The 23,286-nt window shown below is 49.9% G+C and overlaps 1 protein-coding gene across 2 annotated transcripts in view; it reads right to left on the bottom strand.

The window, feature by feature from the left end:
- Nucleotides 1-5,347: 5,347 nt before the first annotated feature.
- The window catches only part of KIRREL (kin of IRRE like (Drosophila)), a 107,527-nt gene continuing 89,588 nt past the window's right edge, over nt 5,348-23,286 (bottom strand). For both annotated transcript variants that reach the window (XM_011928480.1, XM_011928481.1), the window contains 12 exons: nt 20,710-20,867; nt 18,576-18,726; nt 17,477-17,582; nt 17,183-17,331; nt 16,828-16,955; nt 15,976-16,102; nt 15,786-15,886; nt 14,046-14,244; nt 12,159-12,266; nt 11,844-11,983; nt 11,210-11,287; nt 5,348-10,961 (listed from right to left, as the gene is read on the bottom strand). In XM_011928480.1, the coding sequence (XP_011783870.1) occupies nt 10,485-10,961; nt 11,210-11,287; nt 11,844-11,983; nt 12,159-12,266; nt 14,046-14,244; nt 15,786-15,886; nt 15,976-16,102; nt 16,828-16,955; nt 17,183-17,331; nt 17,477-17,582; nt 18,576-18,726; nt 20,710-20,867 (1,922 nt within the window). In that variant the 3' untranslated portion in view covers nt 5,348-10,484. The remainder of the gene's footprint in view (nt 10,962-11,209; nt 11,288-11,843; nt 11,984-12,158; nt 12,267-14,045; nt 14,245-15,785; nt 15,887-15,975; nt 16,103-16,827; nt 16,956-17,182; nt 17,332-17,476; nt 17,583-18,575; nt 18,727-20,709; nt 20,868-23,286) is intronic.

Genomic DNA, 23,286 nt, shown 5'->3' with positions numbered 1-23,286 from the left:
TACTGTACATTTACATGCATTAGGTTGAACCATATAAAATTGCTGCTGTTCACCCATTTTTGACCTACAAAAACAGTTCATATGGCTCGATTTACTACGTCCTCTCATCTCACAGTAATTTCCAAAGCCCTTTCAATGACCTGCAGTTCTCACAGGATCTGTTCCATCTCACCCCTCTCCGGATTTCTCACCGCCCTCTGCTCGTACTGTTCCCCCAGCCACATTCCTTGCTGACCATTGACTCTCTAACTAATTTCTGCCTAAGGTCTTTGCAGGTGCTATTCCCTCAGACTAGTATATTCTTTCCCCAGATATAAGCCCAGCCTACCTGTCCTTTTATCCTGGACACTCTTTGACCGTCCAACATAAAATAGCACATCTCTCTTGCCAGTGTCCCACTCTACCCAGCCCTGTGTCTCTCTTTACTCCTCTCTGACATTCATTTGTTTGTTCATTGTCTATCTCCCATCATTACAGTGTAAGTTCTGAGAAAAGAAAAGAACCTTCATTTGAGGAATGCAAGTCCTTTAAATTATCAGACCCAGAGAGACATTAAAAGAGATCACAATCATGCCTCACTCTTCCCTTTGAGCTATGTACTCATCTCTTGAAACTGCTTACTTTTGCCACAAGGAGCTATAAATTAACCTGATAATGCCATACAGAACACTATAACCCACTTCCGATAGTTTAACAATGTATAGCCAATCACTAACCAACGTTATTTCTGTAAACCAGTAAGAATTCCTGACAAACAACTTTGTAGCAGTCCACTCCCTGTCCGCTTTTTTTTGCCTTTAAAAATCCACCTGTAACTGCTGCTAATTGGAGTGTATATTCAGGGCAACTTTGAGTTTATGCTCCCAGGTTGCAATCCTCAAGCTTGACCCAAATAAACTTTCCATGTGTGTTAATTTTGCCTCAGCTTCTTCCTTTTAGGTGCACAGTTCCATGAAAGCAGGGACGTTGTTTTGTTTCCTCCTGTGTCCCCAAGTTTTGGTGTAGTTTCAGACACATGGAAAATGTTCAATAAATATTTTTTGCATGAATGAAAGATTTTTTTTTTTTTTTTTTGAGATGGAGTCTCGCTCTGTCGCCCAGGCTGGAGTGCAGGGGCGCGATCTTGGCTCACTGCAAGCTCCGCCTCCCGGGTTCACACCATTCTCCTGCCTCAGCCTCCTGAGTAGCTGGGACTATAGGCACCCGCCACCACGCCCGGCTAATTTTTTGTATTTTTAGTAGAGACGGGGTTTCACCGAGTTAGCCAGGGTGGTCTCGATCTCCTGACCTTGTGATCCGCCCGCCTTGGCCTCCCAAAGTGCTGGGATTACAGGCGCAAGCCACTGCACCTGGCGAATGAAAGATTTTTATGGACGAGACAACCGAGGCCCAGAGAAGGCAAATGGTTTCCTCAAAGGCACAGAGTTGGTGCCTGCAGAAGCTCAGGGGAATCAAACATTCAGATCCCAAAGTCCAGACCCCATAAAGAGTCACCCTGCTTTCTGGTCCCGTGTTGGTCTTGATGCAGAGCCCATTTGTCTCTGAAGCTGAATTGGGGTTTCTGCTTTGGGTCCATAACAGGGCCAGATGACCCCAGAGGTGCCTTCAATTTTTGAGATCCGATTACCCACTGTTAGGGATCTGTTTTAGTGAGGGAATCATAGAGGCTCTGAGAAAAAAAAGGTTTTGGTCATCCCTCAGGTGACCACCTGATTCTGGGAGCCAGACCCTTTGCTAGGAGTGCTGACATGATACTGTTCGAATAGAAGTCCCAACCAGTGTCTCTTTTGGTTGACATTAATCTGATCCTCAAAATATGAAACATTCCCCAGTTTGCAAATGAATGCAGGATGTGTTTGCATAGCGACCACCAAGAGAGCAGTATTATGTGGAGAGGAACAAAAAGACAAAGCTCCCTGGTTCAATCTGGGGAACGGATGGCTCTACTCTCCCCGGGAGGTTGCCTCTGTGTAGCTAATTACAATGAGTAAAGGAAATGGGAAAGTGAGTGCCAATGAAGTGATCTTTCTCCTCCCCCAGGTTCCTGCTTTACAAAGAGCTGGTCTTTTGGTTTTAGAACCCTGGGGGCTGGCAAGTTGGGCTCTATCATGCCCAGCTGGATGGGCACATTCTCCTAATATCAGGTCACTGCTAGAGCAGCATTCGTGTTGTGTTTGTGGCAGCGAGGTGTGTGGCGGCGTGGGATGCTAGGGAGTGGGGCGCGTGGGGTTGGGGGGTAAGATGCTTCAGAGAGTTAATAGACCAAAGTAATCAACTCACATTTGAATAGCATTTGGCAATTTACAAGAGGCTTTTGTGTATCTCATCTCATTGAGTTTTTGCACCATTTTAAACATAAAGAAACGGTAGCTCAAAAAGGTGTGCTGACCTGCCATGCACTGCAGTTACAGGAGGCTTTGCTGGGATTTTAAGCTAAATATTCTCATTCCAAAATCCTTGTTCTTTCCATACCCCTTGGGCAAATGTAGACATCTTTCCTGATGTCTCTAAGGAAAAGGCAAAGGAGGGAAAGGGACAGATGCCCACTACTCCCCTTTCTCTAGGCTAACAAAGCTCACCTTTACTGGGTATTCACTGGCTAAGAATTTTCCCACTAAGCATTTTCCGTGGGATAGTAACTATTACTAGTCCACTTCACAGAGGAGAAAAGAGAGATGCAGAAAGGTAAAGTAACTTACCCAAGGAGGAAACGGTGAAGACAGGGTTTTAGCACTGTCTGTACTAATCAGGATAAGATATACTGTGTTGCAGTAACAAATAACCATAAAATTTCAATATCTTAATAAAAATTCATTTCTCCCTCAAACTACATATTCACCATGGGTTGGCTGAAGGGCTCAGGGACCCAGCCAGACAGATTCCACTATGACAAAGCCGTACCATTTGGAAAAAATGGGCTCCTGTTGCTAGGGCAGAGGAAGACAATGCTGCAGGATCTCACACAAGCAATTAAATGCCTTGGTCTGGAAGTGACATGCCACTTCTGTTTATAGTCAGCTTGGCCTTGTCTAACAGCCAGGGAACTCAGAAAGAGAGAATTCAATATCAATAAGTACTGGTCATGTCTATCGGCTTGGTAGACTGACTTGAACGTCCATGCTTTTAATCACCATGCTACACTACTTTATCAAGCATGAACTCCTCTAGGTTAAATTCCTTTTATGTATTGTGTTTATGGGTTTGCTTCCCCTCCCGCTTTCCTTCCCTCCATGCCTGCATTCCTCCAGCACATGCTGAGAAACTACATGCACGCTGTTGGGTGATGGATACTAAAATAAATGATACATGCTCTCTGCCTTTCAGTGACCTTCCTTTAGGAGAAAAGTGCTAATGTGTCACACACAACATCCTGTTATCAAAGCAGAAGGGCTATAAATGAGATGAGATCAGTGAGAGAATAGCTAACCCATGAGACTTCCAGGGAGGAAGAGAAGGTGAGTAATGGGTCAGGCAAGGCTTCCTGGAAGAGATGGCCTTTGGGCTGGGCCTTGAAGATAAATAAAACTTAGAAATGGGAAAGCAAAGGAACTCCAGGCAGAGAAAAGAGCTTGGACAAAAGCACAGAGGGAGGAAAGTTCAGGGGCATACCACAAACAAGGCATAATTCCATTTAACTGTGTTGAAATGTAGGGTAAGTGTAGGGGAGGGTTGTGAAGTAAGTGAAAGATGTGGGGTCATCTCATGGAGAAATCCGAACTCACACAGGAATGTGTTGATGCCTAGGCCAATAGCTGCTGTTGTGACGCCAAAGCCTCACAATGAGGGGGTGGCTTTTACAACTTTGCAAAGCCAGATGATAAAGGGGCTGTGTCATTATTACTTATCCTCAGGCTGGAGGTGACTTAGAGGGGCTGGGGCTCCCATCACAGGAAGAGGCCTAATATGCAGAGACGAGGTCCTGTGGCCTTTCTTGTGGCTGAGAGTTGGTTTAGGCCCTTGGAGCCTTATGTAGTGCCCTACAAAGACTTGTCCCAAAGAACCTGCTGGCCCTGTGCTGGGGTCTGGGGACGTGGAGATAAATAAATGTATCCCAGGTGGACACATAACATAGGAAGCACCCCACCCAGCACCACGTGGCCTGATAGTATTCACCTGTGCCTCCACATTTGCACAACTTGGCTTCCTGTCCTGGTTTCTTCTTTTTTCCCTACTGTTTCCTATTTGCTTTTGTATTCTATCAATGCCATTTTTACCTATGCCAGTGCAACTTACCTCAATGCAGCCTCCAAATATAACTGTACCTTGGCCTCTCATTCCCATCCAGGTTGGATTCACCTTGGGCTACCTATAGGTTCTTGGTCCTGGCTACATGCCTCCAAACCCCAGGCCCCACAGCACCTTGCACCCTCCCTCAGCTGCAGCTCCTGTGCTGTGACTTCTAGCCCTCTTAGAAATGGGTTGCATTGTTTCAAAAGTATTTTCTTCAGCTCTTATATCCTGTCTTCCTCTCTATGTTGGGTGTCCCTTGTGTACAAAAAAGGCTACTGTAAACTGTCTTGAGTTTGCTTGGTTGTTAACTGGATGAAGAAAACAATAAACCCTATTTCTCTAATGATTTATAGCTTTAAAAAACATTATATGGGCCAAGCGCAGTGGATCACACCTGTAATCCCAGCGACTCCAGAGGCCGAGGTGGGTGGATTACTTGAACTCAGGAGTTCGAGACCAGCCTGGGCAACACAGTCTCTACAACAAAACAAAATAAAAGTCCAAAACAAAATAAAACAAAACATTATCTGAAAAAGCATTATCTGAAAACAATTTCAGGTATCTGCAAACACTCCTGAGAAATGAGCAAAGTGAAACCCATGGGAACTCAACTCAGGGAATTTAGGATTTCTCAGCAGGATGGCCTGTGTGTGTGTGCACTCCTGCACCATCTGTTTTTTCATTCTGCTTCACTACAAGTTCAAAAGGTTGGAGACCTCGTAACTTTGCTTTTTACCCAAACCACAGCATTTTAAATAAACAAAACCAGCCATTCTTACACACCTGTCCCAATTCCTTTGGGATCTGGATCTCAGATTGAAAAGTCTCCCTCTTTCCCATTCCCATAATGTGATCTGGCACAGAACATTTGGATGCTGTGTTCCAATAGCAGGAGCCTCCAGCTGTTTGTCCCTGAACTGCCATAATTGGCCTCAGGGTTCTGCACAAGTGGCAAACTAGAGAATACATTTTTGCCCCATGGCCTGGAGGTGGCACAAACACTGTTTCTGCAATTTCAGTCCAAACCTGTTTTTTCCCCAAACCAGAACTATCACCCAAAGTCAGGCAGGCCTTTTAAGTAACTAGCCGTTAATGCATTAAACAACACAAAACATGGTACTTTTTAAAACATTTATATTTATATATATAAAAAAATTAAATATATATAATATATAGTGTGTTTGAGACTAAAAATATAGTACATAATATTTTAAAAAAAAGAAAAAAGTAGAATAGGAAAAGGTGTGAGGGACACACAGATACACATTGCTAAAAACCTACGATGGTTTGTCCTAACAAAAATAATATCTTTTTTTCTCTTCTCTTAATTATCATCATGGGTCCATTTATTTCTGGGGTCTGGGTGGAGAAAATTCAACTGGAGCTAGAAATGGATGTTGCAATCCCAAGAATGGCTGGGTAGAAAATGTGACCACAGGGAGACCTGGGCCTCTTCTGGTGAAATTGGACACCTCAAAATTTTCTGGGTCACTGTTGCTAACAAGATTGTATGGAGTTTCATTGTATTGGGATTTTGGCTGCTCTCTCCCCAGAGTTAGGGTATTCTCAGGGGGGCAGCATCTGAAGAGCTCCAGAAGCAAACAGAAGAGCTCAGGGCCCATCAGTACTCAACAAGGCCGGTGGTTGGGGCCAGCAAAAAACCAGGGTAGGGACAGCAGACTGGCAGGAAAGAGTGACAGTTCTATGCAAATGGAGTTATTATTATTATTTTATTATTATTAAGGGCAGGTTTGTACCAGAACTGCCCAGTATGGCCTGTGACTTCTGCGCAGCAATTATTTCTCCAGGGACAGGGCCTGGAGCTCCCTCACAGTGATGCAAAAAAATGGGATTCCCCACTAACCCCCCACACACCTCCTTCCTACCAAATCACACATCTCTCAGTCCTCTCCAGTAGCCCAGAAGTGAGCATCGGGACCACACTGACAAAGGTGAGCCAATGCCTTTCACAAAAAGCCTGGCCTTGAGGAGAGGAGGAGAAATACCACAGGGGGATAGGAGGAGGCCAAGAGAAGGGAATGGGATATTTAAATGCTAATTTTATAGCATCTTCACAAAAATAAATGCCTTTCAATGACATCCCTTGGCCTGTGCACTTCAGTGTTCATTATGGCCTTGCCAGGGTCAGGAGCTTCACTAATCCTTTTGGGTGATTATCAACACGCACAGTGGCCTGTAGAGGCACCAAGCGGTGGCCTGGCTCAGGTCAGACAGCACTAACTTGGGGAAGCCAGGATTTCTGAGGCCAGGATGCTTAGGGAGGAACTGGAGTTTAGCTGTGGGGACAGAACCTTCCACACAGCAAAGAACAAGGCAGTTCGCTCCAAACGGGGTCTTGGCTTTCATGCGGCTTTCTTCAAACCCAAATGGCCGAACATTGCTATGAACGTGGGTCACGTATACCGAGACATCGATTCCGTTTTATGGAGCCTGGGACTGTGGCTCCTGACAGGTTAACGAGAGGGCACGAAACTCCAGTGCAATGTGCTCCATTTTGAAAGCAGATAAAGCTCCCCTCAGAGTGAAGAGGAAAGTAGCCCTGCTGGGATAAGGGGAGAGCATACTGCCTGAAGACAGGGTGCTCACATGAACATTTTCACTCCAAGCAAGACAGTGATGAGAGCACAGCACTGCTCCCATCTTGGACCCTTTCCTTTCTCACTGCCTAGGCTTTTTGCTTCATGCAAATTCTGTGGCTGAACTTTGAGGGATCCAGAATTTAGGATATAGGATGGGCCCTTTACGAGGGAAGTGACCATGGCTCAGCCAAAATCACAAGATCCTTTTCAAGATCCAGAATGTATTCCAAAATTGTTGTACCCCTTTCCCTCCACTGGCTCCCACTGCAAGTTGCTCCTTCTCAGGCGGTGGCAGCTGTGCATACTCCCCGACCTCTGGCTCCAGGCACCTTGGACTGCAGGCTTCACCTTGGTAAGAAGAGCAAGCTGTCCCTGGGCCGGAGGAATGTTCCTAAGGATCAGGGTGGAGGAAGGCTACTCCCATTTTCCCTTACAGAAGCAGTGCTTGAAACCTAGGCACATAGTATGCCTGTGTGCATACTATGCCCTGCCCTGGCAAAAGACACGTTTGCAAACCAATCAGAAATGAGTGGGGAGCAGCACAGATGACCCAATAGCCAAAGGATAGCCCCACATCAATTTTACTCTGAGGCTTAGGGTGTATTTTGTGTTGTTGTTTGGGATAAAGGGGTCCCTGGTGGAAACTAATTCACAACACTTCTGACAAGATAATGAAGCCCATGGTGAAAGCTGCTTCTTCAAACAGGAGAGAACCCCCCGACCAGCTCCCCAGCACTCACCATGCTTGCTACTGTTCCCAGTTCCTTGCCAGCAATGGGCAGTCCCACCCCTACTGGCAGCACAGTAAGTATAACAAAACCAGAATAGTTTTAGGTTTGTGCAACTCTCCCCCTTCATTTTACAGGCCAGACAAACTGGGGGCAATGAACAGAAAGTTAGGCCAAGATCTAACCTTGGCAGCTTCAGGACTGGATCCTGGGTCTCCTGACCTCTAGTCCCTAGTGCTCTTTCCACTAAAACAAGCCGTCAAAGGTGATCAAGATCACCAACTACTGAGGCATCACCATGTTGCAGGACTCCAGGATTCGACAGCAAAGCTCTGTGATCAAGGATGCCTTCCACTCCCCAGAAAAGCTATTCCACTGGGCCCTTCAGGTAGGTTCCAGTTCAGATTCTGACGGCACCAACATGTCAGTTACAGAGGGCAGAGACGACCTTGGTTGCTGATGCTTCCCTGTGCCTTCCTGGGTGCCTGCTTGACACCCAAGAGGCTTTGGTTAACGTGTTAAGGAGTAGAGAACAGTGAACTAGCTCTGTGTCAGGCTTCTGAAAACTAGGCTTCCTTTCTCAACCATTTTCCCTGCACCATTAGCTCAATTACCTAGTAACCTTAGGCCCTCTCTCCATCATTTCAGTAGAATGAAATTGATACCTAAGCCAAAAAGGGACAAATAAGAGAATCTAGCCAAATCCAAAACAAAAATTATTTTTTTGGAATGTTCATGTTTTAAAAGCCACCATCTTTAGACTTTAAGTCTTTGGATTACCCATGGCTTCTGGTTTTTGTGAAAATAATAGAAATTTGCATGAATTTGTCTGTACAAGAACCTGAATTTCTTGACAGACCTTCCCACTGAGCTCTCATAAAAGGACTCTATAGAAAGGTATCAGCTTTCAGGGATGGAATACAGCTGGAAGCCTGTAAATGCCCCAGGTAGGGCCCACTCCACAGGAGTTTTCCCTGCTGAAATGAAGATGCAGAGGCTTCCTGCGAGGTTAAAACTAGAGCTACTTGCTTCCTGGGTATCATCTGGTCCTTCCTAGCAATGGGGTGGCCAGGAATGTCGCCCCCAGACCCATCTGTAAGGGCGGTAATGGCCTGTGGCTGATAAGCATGTAACTCATTAAAGCGAACATGAGTTATGAATGGTGACCACAGAGAAAGGGCGAGGAACATTTTGGGAACTGCACCAGAGGCCCTGCCTCCCACTGGGCTGCACATGTAGTTGGGGAGGTGGGAAACAGCCAATCCAGACACTGCTTCTTAAGAAGGCGTGGCTGGGGCAGGGGCACAGGTTCTCCTTGGAGCTCCTGTTCTCTTTGGTCAGAAGGTGGTGGCTGAGAAGCGGTCACATGGAATGTGTGTGTTGGGTACGTGTGCACATGGAGGAGGAGGAATGGCCCGTGGAATGCCTGTGGTGCCCTTCTGCGCCACCTTCTCCCGGTCAGCACGAGTTCTCTGTCAGGGCCATTTCCAGGCCCCTTACCTCTCCAGGTCCCCCCACCCATCTCTCTCCTAACACTGTAACACTTAACAGTGTGTCCGAGGCTCACAAGTACCCGCTCCCTGCACAACCGCCCACGTAGGGTCGGTCATCCAAAGCTTGACACTCAAGGCACTGAAAGTGGAAGAAGGAATCTGATTGGTCCAAGAAAAAAAAAAGACACTTAAAAAACCAAAACCTGTCTCCCACACGCCCTGGAAAGTGGTCTCCAACCAAATGATGGGACCTAGGGTAGGAGAGTAGAGCCGGAGAGCCAGGCCCCCTCCCTAACCCTATCGGAGCCCACTGTGTGACAGGTCTGGCAACCTGAATGTTTAAAAATGGATTCAAAGTGCTTGGAGACTGAAAGAATAATGGAGGGTGTTAGAAACCCCATGGAGAAGAATAGGTACCACCTTTCCTTTCCAATGGGACTTGTATTTGGGTGGGGGAATCCCTACATCTTTTCTTCCCAAATGAGGTTTTCATTGTTCTTTGTTTTCTTTGAAAAATTGTACAGCACCCCCACCCCCACCTCACCACTCCCCAAACCAGCTCAAGGGTTAAAGCCAGGAAGTGGGGCAGACTGGGGAGAGGAGGCCTGTGTGGCTCCCTCTAGTGTTGGTTCTGGAAACTGCTGCGCAGCACACAGCGGTCTCTGGGTCAATCAGGACATGGTCCTGGCCTTTCTTTCTCCACCAAGACCCTGACTTATCTGGCTGGCCCAGCATAGACGAGAAGGAAAGCGGGCAGTGCTGCCGGGGATTCCTGGATCCCTCTGCATGCTGACAGACAGCTGTCCACAGTGGGCCAAGGTGACTGGTATTTTGATCCCAGCTGAATGAAGGCTGGATGTGAATGCAGTGCCAGGGCTGTTCTGTAGACAAGAGCAAACATAAATCCAAGCTCCCTTCTGCAGTACCCTGAGGAAGGAGAGATGCACCCAGGGCACGAATGCAAACAACACAGGGACTGGCCAGGCTATCCTGTTTTCCACCTGTCTGTGCCACAGCCACCCACTCCCATACTTCATGTCCCTAGGCCAAAGCCTGCCCACCCCTGGGTACCCCCATTTCCACTTATGGGAGATCAGAGGGGCGGGACAGAAAGGGAATGCTAAAAAGTGCCCCCTCTGCTCTCCCCAACCTTCACTTTACCTGTCCCCATTCTAGGGTCAGGCAAGAGTGCAGGTCAGAAGAGACACATCCTCCCGAAGAAGAGGGAAGGGCAGGCCCAGGAGGCTGGGGCATGCAAAGAGCACCATCCTCGGGACGGGGTGTTTCTGGGAGACCTGCTCCCCACCTGCCACGGTGGGAGGAAGAAGGCTGGTCCGAGAAGGGAGCAATGAGCAATGCCCCTGAATATCAGGGAACAGCTGTGAAAGCCTTCTCCTCTGCCCCGCAGAGATGCCCCAGCCAGGCTCTGGCCCCTACACGTGAGTCTGCATGCGCTGCTGGAATCGCTGGCCGTAGTCCGAGTGCTGGGAGGTGTAGGAGAATCGAGTGGCTGTAGCGTACTTGCCAATGGGGTCATACGCCTCATATGGGGTCCGCTCCAGGCCAGAGGGTGGGGCCTGGGGGTAGCCCAGTCGGTAGGTGGGGTACCCAGCTGCCCCAGGGAAGGGATGGGAGTTGAACTTCTCATAGTTCTCGTAGGACAGCTGACTGGTTGTGTCGGTGCCAGCTGGGGCAGCAGGGCCAGGGGGTGTGGGCTCAGGGCCATAGTCAGAGGCAGGGGCCCGGCTATAGGTGCTGAGCTGGGCATAGCCGCTGGAGTGGGAGAGACGGGATGAGGGGCGGCCGTCGAAGCGGGCAGGGCCAGGGGCACGGTAGTCAGCATAGAGCACTGCCCTGGAAGACGGGCGGTCGTCATGGGCACGCACGTTGTAGTAGCCATTGGTGGGGTCCTGGGGGCAATGAGAGAAGAGGATGGAGGCAGTGTTCCCTCTTGGTTGGGGATCAAGTCTCACCATGGCCTTCTGGGCTTCCTCCTCTGGCTCTCCCTATGTCCCTATCTAGCATTCCACCTCCTCTGCTCCTTCAAAATCCCTCCCAACCACTCCTCCCCAAGTCTGTCCTCACCTCCCTGCTACAGGCCCTCGGAAACCCACTGGTCCACCAGCCCTCGTGCCCTGGCCCCTTCCCCCTTTCCCACCTTCATCTCATACTCCTCCCGGGTGTCAATAGTGTCGCAGCGCAGGTCCTGCTTCAGATCCACATCATCCTTAAACGACTGTGGAGCAGCAGGAGTGGGGCGTCAGCAGACGGAAGCCCTGCTCTTTTCGACTCTCACCAACCCCTCCCCACACTCAGAGGCCACCTGCTCACAGGAGGGGTCTGAGGTCAAGGGCAGACTTGAGTTCTGGGTTCTCTACGCAGAGGCTCTAGGATGTGGTGGGAAGAGGCCAGAGACCTCGGTTCGAGCACTAGTTTGGTTGCTAACATGTAATGGGACCTTGTATATGTCACTGCCCCCTCCAGGGCTGTTTCCTCACCTCAGCAATGAGGCAGATGGACCAGAAAGCCTCTGGGGGCTTCCAACTTTCACACTCTGTGGGGCAAAGGAAGTCTTTGGAGAACCCCAGCTGCCTATCCTCTGCTGGAGGAAACTAGCCTGGGGTGTGTGTGAGAGAGAGAGTATGTGTGTGAGTGTGGGAGAGTGTGTGTGGCAGGACCAGGGAAGGCCGATTGAGGAAGGAGAGAATGACCACGGTTATTAGAGATCTGGGATGGAGCTGTTCCTCAGAGGGTGGAGAAGGCAGGAGGCCAGCGAGGAGCAGGACCCTCACCGAGTAGATGGCCTTCATGACCCGGGTCGCTGTGGAGACGCTGGCAGTGTCATCCTCCCGGTCAGAGTGCATTGTAAGTGGCTCTCGGTTCACTGTCTCCACCTTGATATCCAGCTTCCTCAGGGTAACGTCCTTGCGACCTGGGATGGGAGAGGCAGCTTGGACCAAGTGCTTCCTGCTGGCCCCTGCAGCAGCTGCTTCAGGCTCCCTCTGGGCTGGAGCTCAACGGCCAACCCCCCATCCATCCCAACACTCCCTGTCACAGCCCTGGAAGGGCCAGGGGAAGGCTGTGGGCTGCACAGGGCCCATACTCACTGCCTTTGCGGCGCCGGTAGAGGAAGAATACCAAGGCGATGAAGAAGAAGATGAGCAGGATGCTCGCGCCGATGGTGGCCCCAGCTATGATGCCCACAGGTAACACCTCTTTCGATGGGGAAGGAAAGGTGGAGGCATGAGGCTGGAGTTATACTGGGAGCTAAGCTCAGTGCTGGCTGAAGGCTAGGCCACAGCTACAGAGGCAACCTTGGCTTGTGTACAGGGCTAAGTTTTGACTAAGCCTGGGAACAGCATTCAGTTTAAGTCAAGGTTGGATCAGAGAGGAAGGTCTGCACTGTGGTTGGATTTTGGTCTGTGATCCAGCTCCACCAGAATGGAGATCATGGTCATGTCTCATGCCTGCAGCTGGTGCAGGAGTTTGCCCCTGACCTTGGCTGTCTGTTGATCTCTGTCCTTCAGCCCACCTGACTATGATGCTTGGCCCCTCGCTCTTGTTTGAGGTCAGCTGTCTCCAGACTCTCCAATCTGCCACCCGTATTCTGACATCTTTCATCACCGTGCCATCCATAATACCACTGTGACTGCCCCATGTGCACCTATCTACCCAGGGCTCCAACAGTTTTCCTTGGTTTCCTCTGCTTCCCAGAGCTGAGGAGGAGCTCAGGAATCCTGCTTCCAGTCTTCTCTCTCTTCCTAGCAGCTCTAGCTGAATCCAGATCCTGTTTATAGCTTTTCCTCTCTGAGACCCTTCCCTGTGGAGCTCCACATTACTGTATTTACTCCATTCTTCCCTACCCCCAACCCCCTTGCTGGCATCCTCAGTTAAGACTGAAGTGATGGGCCGGGTGCAGTGGCTCACACCTGTAATCCCAGCACTTTGGGAGGCTGAGGTGGGTAGATCATGAGATCAGGAGATCGAGACCATCTTGGCCAACACAGTAAAACCCCGTCTCCACTAAAAATACAAAAAATTAGCCGGGGGCATGGTGGCACACACCTGTAGTCCCAGCTACGCGGGAGGCTGAGGTAGGAGACTCATTTGAACCTGGGAGGCACGGGTTGCAGTAAGCCAAGATTGCACCACTGTACTCCAGTCTGGGTGACAGAGTGAGACTCCGTCTCAAAAAAAAAAAAGGACAGAAGTGATGGGATGCTGTCATTTCCACGCGGTTCCCCATCTCCTATGTCAAATGGTTAGTTCTCAAAAAATAAAACAACAACAAAAAAGTGCTTTTCCTCCTTGGACTTGGTAGCTTCCAAAAGTCAAAGGAATACCTCTTTTATCATGTGACATGTGAGAAGTGCCTTAAAGGAGAGAGCACTTTTCTGCTATATCAGAGTGACAATTCTTGAAGAGGTAGGGGAACCCATACTTACTGAACACCTATTATATGCCAGGCATTTTGTAAATATTCTCTCATTTAATCCTCACAGCAGCCCAATGAGATGGGCAGCATTATTCCCTTTTGCAGTTCATATGATTCTTCTCCATCTGAATATTAATTTGCTACCACTCTGTAAGTCCCTCCACTACACTGAAAGTTTCTTGAGGTCAGGGATTGTGTCTTGTTCACAGCTCTTCCTGCAGACCCTGGGGCAGAGCCTGGCACACAGCAAATGCTCAATACACTTTAACAAAGTGAGGGAATTTCCCCAGTTGAGCATATGGAGGACAGGTTCTGGTGGCAAGGCCCAAGAGAGTTCTTTCCCTGATGCACAGACTCTTATAATAGGCAGGAATCAGACAGGAGTAGCCCCAAACCCCTTCACTCCTGATCTCTCAGCCGGGACATCCCTCTGTGTGTCACCTCCCTCAGAGCAGAGCCCAAGGGAAGGGGAGCAGCTGAGCCCTGCCCTTGGAGAAAAGAGGGAGCAGAATCCTCAGGCTGCCCTGCACCCCAGCTGGCAGGCAGCACTGCCAGTCACCTCGCTCTTCCAGCTGGATGATGGCTGTGCCTGGCCCGAAGCTGTTCCAGGCGGTGCAGTTGTAGTGAGTCTGAAAGTCGGCCTCCATGACATTGTTGATGGTGAGCGTGGATAGCACCCCACTGCCTGAGTTGGTCCTCTCCACTGTATAGCGTTCCAGGGTCCCCACCTCCAAGAAGTTCTCCTTCCATGCCCATGCCTGCAGTGGAAAGGGCAGGAAGGAGGTAAGAAAGGGGCAGGTGGCAGAAGCCCATGCCCACGTGTCCCCTGATCCACCCTCAAGGCACCCTCACCCCTATGTGCCATGTGTGCCCCACGAGCCCAGCCTAACACCTCCCTGTAACAAGCCTAAGTCACACCTGCTGCCTCACACCCTCAGCACTGACTCTCCACTCAAGGAGGAGCAGTGGCTCCCAAGCATGGCTGACATCAGATTTACCTAGGGAGATTCTTTCAAATGTAGATTTTTGGGACTTATGTCCTACATAGGAATCTCCAGGGAGGAGGAGAATCTCTATTTTCATAATGATCACATGTGATGTGGATGCAGCTGATCCAATGAACCGACACTGGGAACCCCAGATGTTGTAGAAAAAGTTCTGCATTGGTCCTCAAGAACGCTGGGCTCCTCTGCCCATCAAGCCCCTGTGTGGCCTCCCAGTCCCTCTCTAGGCCTCATTTTCTTCATCTATACAATGACAGAACCAGGCTAGGGCCAGACAATGCTCAAGATTTCTTTCAGCTCTGATAGTCTGTGATTCTAACTAAGCGTAACTCAATCTTTAGGCGTAACTTTAACCAACCCACACAACCTGCCTGGCTGGCTCTGAGACTGATCCGTAGACTTATAATAGGCAGAACCCACAACGGGGTATCCCTGGACCGTTCCATCCCTGACCTCTCAGCTGGGCCATTCCCCTGCATGGCCCCTTCCTCAGAGTGGAGCCTAAGGGGAGGGGAGCAGCCGAGAACTGGCTCCTTTCCAGGGATCAATCCTCCTAGATCTGCAAGGAAAGCCCCCCGGGAGCCCAGCCGCCTGCTGCCCGGGCAGCCGTGGTAATGAAGTGTCCCTGGGCAGCCCTGGAGTTAGCCAAATGGTCATTAAATGTGATGAGGGGTTTGACAGTTAATGGTCACGGAAGGAATTAATGGCTCATGGTGTGGCGGAGAGGAGAAAGGAGGGAGGAGAGTGGCAAGGCAAAGGGGCTGGTAGGAGGAAGGCAAGAGGAGGGAGAGAAGAGTGGGCCAGGCAGGCAGGAGAACTGATGGGAAGGGAGGGAGAGGGCAGGAGCCAGAGGAGGAGGAGACAGGGAAGGGGAGGGAACAAGGAAAAGAGCAGGAGGTCAATGACAGGGCAGATGAGGGAGAAAAGAGGGGAAGCATTAGCCCAGGGGAGAGAGCGGGGAACTAACATGAATTGAGTGCTGGCCTAGGCGTCTCATACCTGTTGCTGCCATGACTTCTCACAGCAACTCTATTAGGTAGGATTTACTGGCCCTGTTTTATAGATGAATAAACTGAGGTTCAAAACATTAAGCGATCTGCTCAGGGACACATAACAAGTAAGGGAGGAGGTGGGATTTGAGCAGGTAAAGGGACAGAGGGACAGAAAGCAGAAGATTCGAGAATGGAAATGGGACAGGGAAGTTGAAGGAGCAAAACCAGCAGAGGTGAGAGGAGACTGGGCCTGGGCAAAGAAGCAGGGAGGGCTGGCTGTCCGCAGGCAGGTCCACCACTCACTATGCGGTCTGGGGGTGGTGTGCTCCCAATGAAACACTCCACCTTGCCACCGTCACCCCTCACAGCGTACTGCACCGCCTCACTGGAGATGATGGGGGGCCCTGCAAGCAAGAAGACACACGTCAGCACCAGTTAAAAACCGCAGTGCCAGCCCACCCAGGCCCGGCTGCCTCTCAGGCCACTCACTCACCGTTCACATAGAGCGGCACCTCCCGCTCAGCCACTCCGATTCGAGGCACAATGGCCCGGCAGGTGTAGGTGCCAGCGTCTGCCTGAGTCACCGACTTCAGCAGCAGCTGGTTGCTGTTACTCAGGACCTGGGCAGAGAGAGCAGCCTCGGGTGGGGAGCCAGGAGGCCTCGGCCCCTAGGTCCATGAGGGCCCCACATCGGAGGCATTGGAAAGAAAGCAGGAAGGGCCACAAGTGAATTCCCAGAAGGGAAATGGGATTCCCGAGTCCATTTTGGTCCATGCTCTGACTCTACACAGGTTGGCACGTAAATACCCTATCTTTGCAAGAGTGGGCAGGGATGGGGTGGAGGCCAGAGAGGGCAGGTGAAGGCTGCAATCATTTTAGGAGGATGCAGCCTCTTCTGATGATCTGTCGTGTTTTCATTGCCAAATGAGGTAGGACATTTTACTCTTGAGATTCCTCTTCCTGCAGTTCTGGCCCAAATGGTCTAATGGGCGTCTCTGCAGAGCTATAGACTCCAGCCTTCTCTAGCGAATCGCCTCAGCTTCCCCACCTCCCTGTGCAGCATTATTTACCAGACCTTTGCCACTGCAGCAGACCCATCCCAGGCCCTCTCCCTTCCTCCCATCCCACCCTGCTTCCCATGCATAGCTGAGTTTGTCCCCCCAGTGCTTCTGAACTGGGCAGCTGTCCTGTGAGAAGAGGTGGGGATAACTGTAAGCACCTCCTCCAAATCCCAAGACCCCAGAAATAGCCCAGGTTCAAAGATGATGCTGCAGCCCCCCATCTACTCCCATCTGTGGCCACACCCCTTCCTCCCAGCATTCAGAATAGGCAGTAAGAGTCTTACCATGTTTGAGTCCTTTTTGGTCCAGGTGAGAGTGAGGGGGGGATTTCCAACCCAGACACAGGTGAGGGTCACATCAGAGCCAATGTCTGTAGTTGTGGGTTTGGGGTCGACTACAATACGGGGGGCGACTGTGAGGGAGAAAGAAGCCACTCGTTAGGGTCTCAAGCTCATGGGGTTAACTCCAATCAATCTTCTTCCTCCTGCCCTGCTACCTCCCCATTCATGGAGCCGTCCCTGACTCTGCCCCAGACCCTCTGGGGCCCTGCTCTCTGTCCCTGTCCCTGCCCTCCCGCTCTCTGTCCCCGTCCCTGCCCTCCCGCTCTCTGTCCCCGTCCCTGCCCTCCCAGCTACTCACAGTGGACATTTACTAAAGTGCTGACATTGGTGCTCCCCACTTTGTTGTGAACCTCACAAGACACAGGCTCCGTGAAAAAGGAATAATCCACATTTGTCTCATAGCGACTCTCGTGGGCGTCTTCAATCAAGAAACCCCCTTTGGCCCACCTGGGGGAGGAGGCAACACAGAGGTGGGATCAGGCCTCAGACCCTCTCAACTACATCCATGACGCTTGGCCTCCCCAGTACAGCCTCCGACCCCAACCTCTTCTGTATCACTCACCGGAGTGCTCCCAGCCTCTGACCCCCTCACCTGTAGCCCAGGATCTCGGGGTTGGCTGTGGCCTGGCAGGTAAAGACAACACGCTCACCCTCCTGCACCGTCTGTGGCTCAACAGACAGGGTCACTGTCGGAGGGTCTGCAAAGTAGAGCACAGGCAGTCAGGGTCTTTTCTGTCCCTTGAGTTTCTTTTTCCCTCCCTAACACATACACTCAGACCTGACCACTCTCAGGGGGGATCTGGGAATTTGAGGTTGCAGTGTATCAGCTCCAATTAACACGCTGTCTTCCTCACCTTTTCCACATGGAGCCTCTAGGGGGCCTGCTAGGGTGACCACCAATGAAGGCACCAAAGGGACAAATAACGCAATGGACTAATGACCCACTGTGGCCACTAGGCGTCAGTGTGAGCTTGCTTGGCTCACTAAAAGGGATGGGGTGTGGGCATTCCCAGTTGCTGCCCACACCCCCATGACTCCCTGGGCAGAGACAATTTATTACACACCTACCAGCTAAGAATACTCCATGCTAGATGCTCTTCTGCTATATCTCATTTAATGCTCACAACCCCAGGAAGCAGGTCCAGGTCCACAATCCCTTATTTGAAATCCTTAGGACTAGATGCATTTCAGAATTCAGAATTTTTCAAATTTAGAAAGGCAATGCTGTGCATAGAGCGTTTACTGTGTAAGATCCCCAGCAGCGTCTGGGCTACATCCCATAGTCACATATGAATACATACGCAGTGAAACTTAAGACTAAATTAAATAAAAGACTATGAAGAGCCTTGGTTGAGGCTTCGCCACCATATCACTTTTAGTTTGAATAAGGGACTGTAGGCCAGTATTTTATCTTTTGCGATATACAGTATACAGAATTGGAAACTGAGGCCCAGAGAGTATAAATCATTGACTAATAACAGGCTGGTTTAGACCTGGGGAATGCCTGACTCCACAGCCAATGCTCTACCAGTCCTTAGTCCCCACAGTTCAATCCAGGGAATGAAAGATGTGACAAAGGCGAGTGTTTGTCCTGGGGACCGTAGGGGGACTCTTGGTTTGTGCTTCTCAAAAGGCTGCCTACATTCCCCTCCTACCCCACTGCTCCAGACTGCTCCCCTCAGCCCACTCACGGTGCACGTCCAGCTCAATGGAAGTCTCCTTGCCACTAGGGATAGCCTCATTCATGCTTCGGCAGGTGAAGACACGCCCAATGTCCAGGTCTGTGGGGTTAATGAGCAGTTGGCTCACAGTGGTCTCCCTCTTCCCATCCTTCAGCAATTCCTGGAACATGACAAGGGTGGGAGATATGGTCAAGCTAAAAGCCCCCTCCTCTTCTCTTAAAGCGACCTCACTCAGAGATGGGCTTGAGCTGGAGGGATACTTTAATTTAAAGCTCAACCCCCTTCACTCCCACAACCTCTTCCCTGTGTGTGTGTGTGTCTGTGTGTGTGTGTGTGTTTAATCAATAGACTATTAATTATCTTTTAATTAAAATTATATATTTTTAGGGTCTTGCTGTGTTGCCCAGGCTGGCCTCTAAAGCCTGGACTCAAGCAATCCTCCTGCCAGAGCCTTCTGAGTAGCAGCGACTACAGGAGTGTGTGCCACCATGCCCACATCACAGACTATCTTTTGGAGCAGTTTTAAGTTTACAGAAAAATTGAGCAAAAAGTACAGGGAGTTTCATACCCTCCTCCCTGACCTTACAGTTTCCCCCATTCCTAACACCTTGCATTAGAGTGATAAGTCTGTTACAACTGACTGACCAAAACTAACATATTATTATTAAGGCCACAGTTTACATTAGAGTCCAGCACAAATCCCATCTCTTCTGGAAAGCCTTCTGCAGCCAGCCCAGCCCTCAGAAATCTCTCCCAGCCTGAATGTATGCCCTTATAGTCAGTGTGTCCTGCTCACAGCTCTAGGCACATCCAGTGTTGCTTGTAGGCACCATGTGTGAGTATTTCAAGGTTGGGTTTCTTCTGCTAAACTGTAAACTCCTTGAGGGCAGGGAAGGGACTCACAGGCTCGAAGTCTTACACTTGCTCAGTGACAGCCAGGGGTCCCTAAATATGGTCACAGGAACCCTTGAGCTGTTTTCTATACTGCAAACTGCCTGAGGGAAGTCATATTATTAATCAAAGTAAGGCCCCGTGGTTTGACCACCATGCATGCAGCTTTGCTGGACAGGCACAGTTCAGGGCCAGTGCAGTAACATTGGCTCCCTCGTGCTGCTTTGAAGCTCCATTGTCTTTAATGAATATGAAAAATGGGGGTGGATGACAAATGGATATTAACAAACCAACTTGTTTGGTTGCCAAAATGTAGCCCTGATGAAGAAAAATAACAGTTTTTGGTTGTGAAAAGGTTAAGTATCACTGAGGCCGAATTATCATTTGTCAAATGAGAAACTAAGGCCAAAAAAAAGTGAAGTGAATTTTCCAAGGTCACACAGTGTGTTGAGGGCGGAACTAAAGCCAGAAGCCAGGTATCCCTGGGATTGCACACTGAGGAGCATGGGAACATCCCCCTCCCCACACTGAGAATTGCTCCTGCAGCACCAGCAAAGGGCTGGATACACGTATGTTCACCCACAGCTGGCAGGGTAACCCCAAACAGGAAATCTGGATTTGAATTCCAGCTGTACTGTCCACTGTGCTATGTAATCCTGGGCAAGTCACTTGATATCTTTCATGGCTTCCTCATCTATAAAATGTATACAAGGATCCCTGCTTCCCCAGCCCCTTTGTTGTGATGACTGGAATAATCTGACAAACAGGTGCTGAAGGAAAGAGGTAGAAGTGATCAGTGGAGAGAAAGCACAGTCAGACCCAGGTACAAACCCCAGCTCTGCGCCAGCTGTGTGACCTTGGACAAGTCACTCAACCTCTCTGAGCACCAGTTTCCTCCTTTGTGAGTTGGAAATAATGCCTCCTTTATGGGACTCCTATGAAGATTAAGAGAGACTGTCCATAAAGTATTTAGCATGCACAGTGTCTGGCACTCAGTAGGTGTTTAATCCATGGCAACTTACTATTACTATTAATCTCTGCTCAGCTACTGAATGACACAGTAAACCTGGGAATTCATTTCTCTTCTCTGGGTTTCAGTTTTCCCAACTGTAGAATGAGAGGGCTGAACCAGATGACCTCTAAGCCCCTCTCACGTCTGTGTGCTCCTGAGTCTGTGGTCAAACCCCTGTGGGAAAGGAGAGGTGAGCTGGGCTAGGCCCAGGAGGAGCTGAGGGAGCTGGCCGGAGCTCACCGTGCTGGCCACAGCGCCCTCCTGCTGCGTCCCGTCCCGGAACCAGATGATGGTGGCAGCAGGCTTCGCATTGAAGGCCCGGCATGTGAGGTTGTGGGGGGTGCCTGCCTGCAGTAGAATCACAGGGCCTCCGTCAATCCTGGTGTCCTCTGGGGGGACTGTGGGAGAAAGCAGAGCAAAGTCAGTGCAGGGTGTGGCTAACACTTCCCTGATGACCAAAACTCCTGCCTCTGGAAGCATCCTTCCACCTGCACGTGCGCCTCTAGGTAGGCAGTACCACCTTACCCCCTACCTCCAACCACTGTCTCCATTGCTTTTGTGGTGGATTCACCTAGGTCCTCAGCTCACACGTCTTTCCCAGTCCTTGTCTGTTTTTCTTTGCTGGCCTATAATATTTTCTGGTACTCCATGCCCCTACTGGTTTTGTTGTTGTTGTCGTCGTTTGTTTGATTTTGAGATGGAGTCTCGCTCTGTCGCCCAGGCTGGAGTGCAGTGGTGCCATCTCGGCTCACTGCAACCTCCGCCTCCTGGGTTCAAACGATTCTCCTGCCCCAGCCTCCCAAGTGGCCGGGATTATAGGCGCCCACCATTGCTCCCGGCTAATTTTTGTATTTTTAGTAGAGAGTAGGGGTTTCACCATGTTGGCCAGACTGGTCTCAAACTCCTGACCTCTCAAGTGATCCGCCTGCCTCAGCCTCCCAAAGTGCTGGGATTACAGGTGTGAGCCACTGTGCCTGGCTCCATACCCCTACAGTTGCTCAGAGCTACACACTACAGATGGAAGCCTCAAACTTAGGGAAGGGCTGGGCTATCCCAGGCTCTGAGTACAGCTCATACCCTTCAGAGTCCGGCTTGGAAAGGCGGCTACCTCCATAGGACTTCTTGCATCCTCCCTCCTGTCTGCTCCTCTACCCTGGAGCAGCCAGATGGGCTGTCCTATTACAGTCACCTCCATGTCACACTGCTAGCAGGTGGTTTTTCCCTATAGCACAGCTAACTATGTGCCACTTCCCTGCTCAAGCACCTTCAATGGCTACAACTGCCTAGGGCATCAGTTCCAAGCATTTCAGCCTCCTGTTCAGGGTCCTCAAGCCAAGACCTGCAATGCAGTGCTTTCCATATGGCATGCCCTTGTCCCACAGCTTCTTCTGAAGTGCTTCCCATCCTGTTCAAATCCCAGTTGATGCACAAGGCTGTCCATGCGTAGCCCACCCCCACCATGGTGGCCCCCACCAGTCACTCAGAGCTCTTAGTGCCATTTGCCTTGGATTTTGTTTACTTATAACAGTTATCTAACCCTGCCCCAACCAAAACTGTTATCCCCTGGGAAAACAGCAACCCTGTCTCACTAATGTTTATATGGCCACCAGTGCCTAGAATGTGACCAAAGTAGGCTCTTGCTAAATGTTTAAAGAATTAAATTGACCGATGTCTGATGCTAGCAAACAAGGGGGGCTCTCCCTGCCCTATCTCCGTAGGCTTCTAAGACAAACCACACTGTAAGTTCCCTGAGGGTAGCATCTGCTTCTGATATACTATCAGCGCTTCAATGTCCAGCCCAGTGCTTGGGTGATCACAGGTGCTCAGGGATATTTGCTGAATTAATGAATGGATGCTGATGAAATAAAGGCAGAAGGATTTTGATTATAATTTTTCTGGTCCACCCAGTGTTCATCAACCATAAATGAGAAAGAAACTCCTGGGCTCAAGCAATCCTCCCACCTCAGTTTCCCAAGTATCAGAAACTACAGGTACACACCATCATGCCTGGCTAATTTCTATTTTTTGTAGAGACGAGGTTTCACTATGTTGCTGAGGCTGGTCTGAAATTCCTGGGCTCAAGCAATCCTCCTACCTCAGCCTCCCAAAGTGCTGGGATTAAAAGCATGAGCCAGCGTGCCCCACCGATAAAAGATTTTGTTTGCTTCTTGTGAGAAAGACAAGAAAGACTCAGAGGAGGGTCCAGAGGGAACACTCGAGAGGAGACCCCGGGAGACCCACGGTGCCTGGTGGTGGGCAGGGCTGTTCTAGAATTTACACAATGAAGGTCTCTACGCTGGGGTTTCCAGTAGAAACTACTGGAAACCTGTCTTAGCATTCAGTAGAAACTACTGGAAACCTGTCTTAGCATTCTGTTCAATTCATGCTTGCCTAGTGGTATAGTGGAAAAAGAATAAAACTTAGATTCAGACTGCCTGGTTTCAAATCCTGGTACCTTTGTTCACCTGCCCTGTGATCTCAGATGAGTTCCTAAAGTCCCTGAGTCTCAGTTTCTTCATCAGAGAAGAAACCAAGACATAACAATGCCTACTCACTAGAACCTCATGAAGATCAGATGAGATACTGTACATAGACTACGATGCGCAGGGCATGTGTGAGGTATGGAATGTATTAGCCTTACTGCCTGGACGAGAGTAGCAGTGGCTCCAACTCCTGCCTGGCTAATTATCTTCTGAATCCCTGGCTCTTCCTCCTTGTTCTGTGGTATATCTGGTTCCAATGCCAGATGAGGACAGGTTTGAGGATGGGGACGGGGAGCAGCTTTAAAAGTAGAGAAAGTTGGAGAGAAACAAATAA

Source organism: Colobus angolensis, unplaced genomic scaffold (genome assembly GCF_000951035.1).
Source record: "Colobus angolensis palliatus isolate OR3802 unplaced genomic scaffold, Cang.pa_1.0 Scaffold77, whole genome shotgun sequence".
NCBI lineage: Eukaryota > Metazoa > Chordata > Mammalia > Primates > Cercopithecidae > Colobus > Colobus angolensis.
Note: the sequence above shows the minus strand (reverse complement) of the source record. Positions and strands in the feature narration are given on the sequence as shown.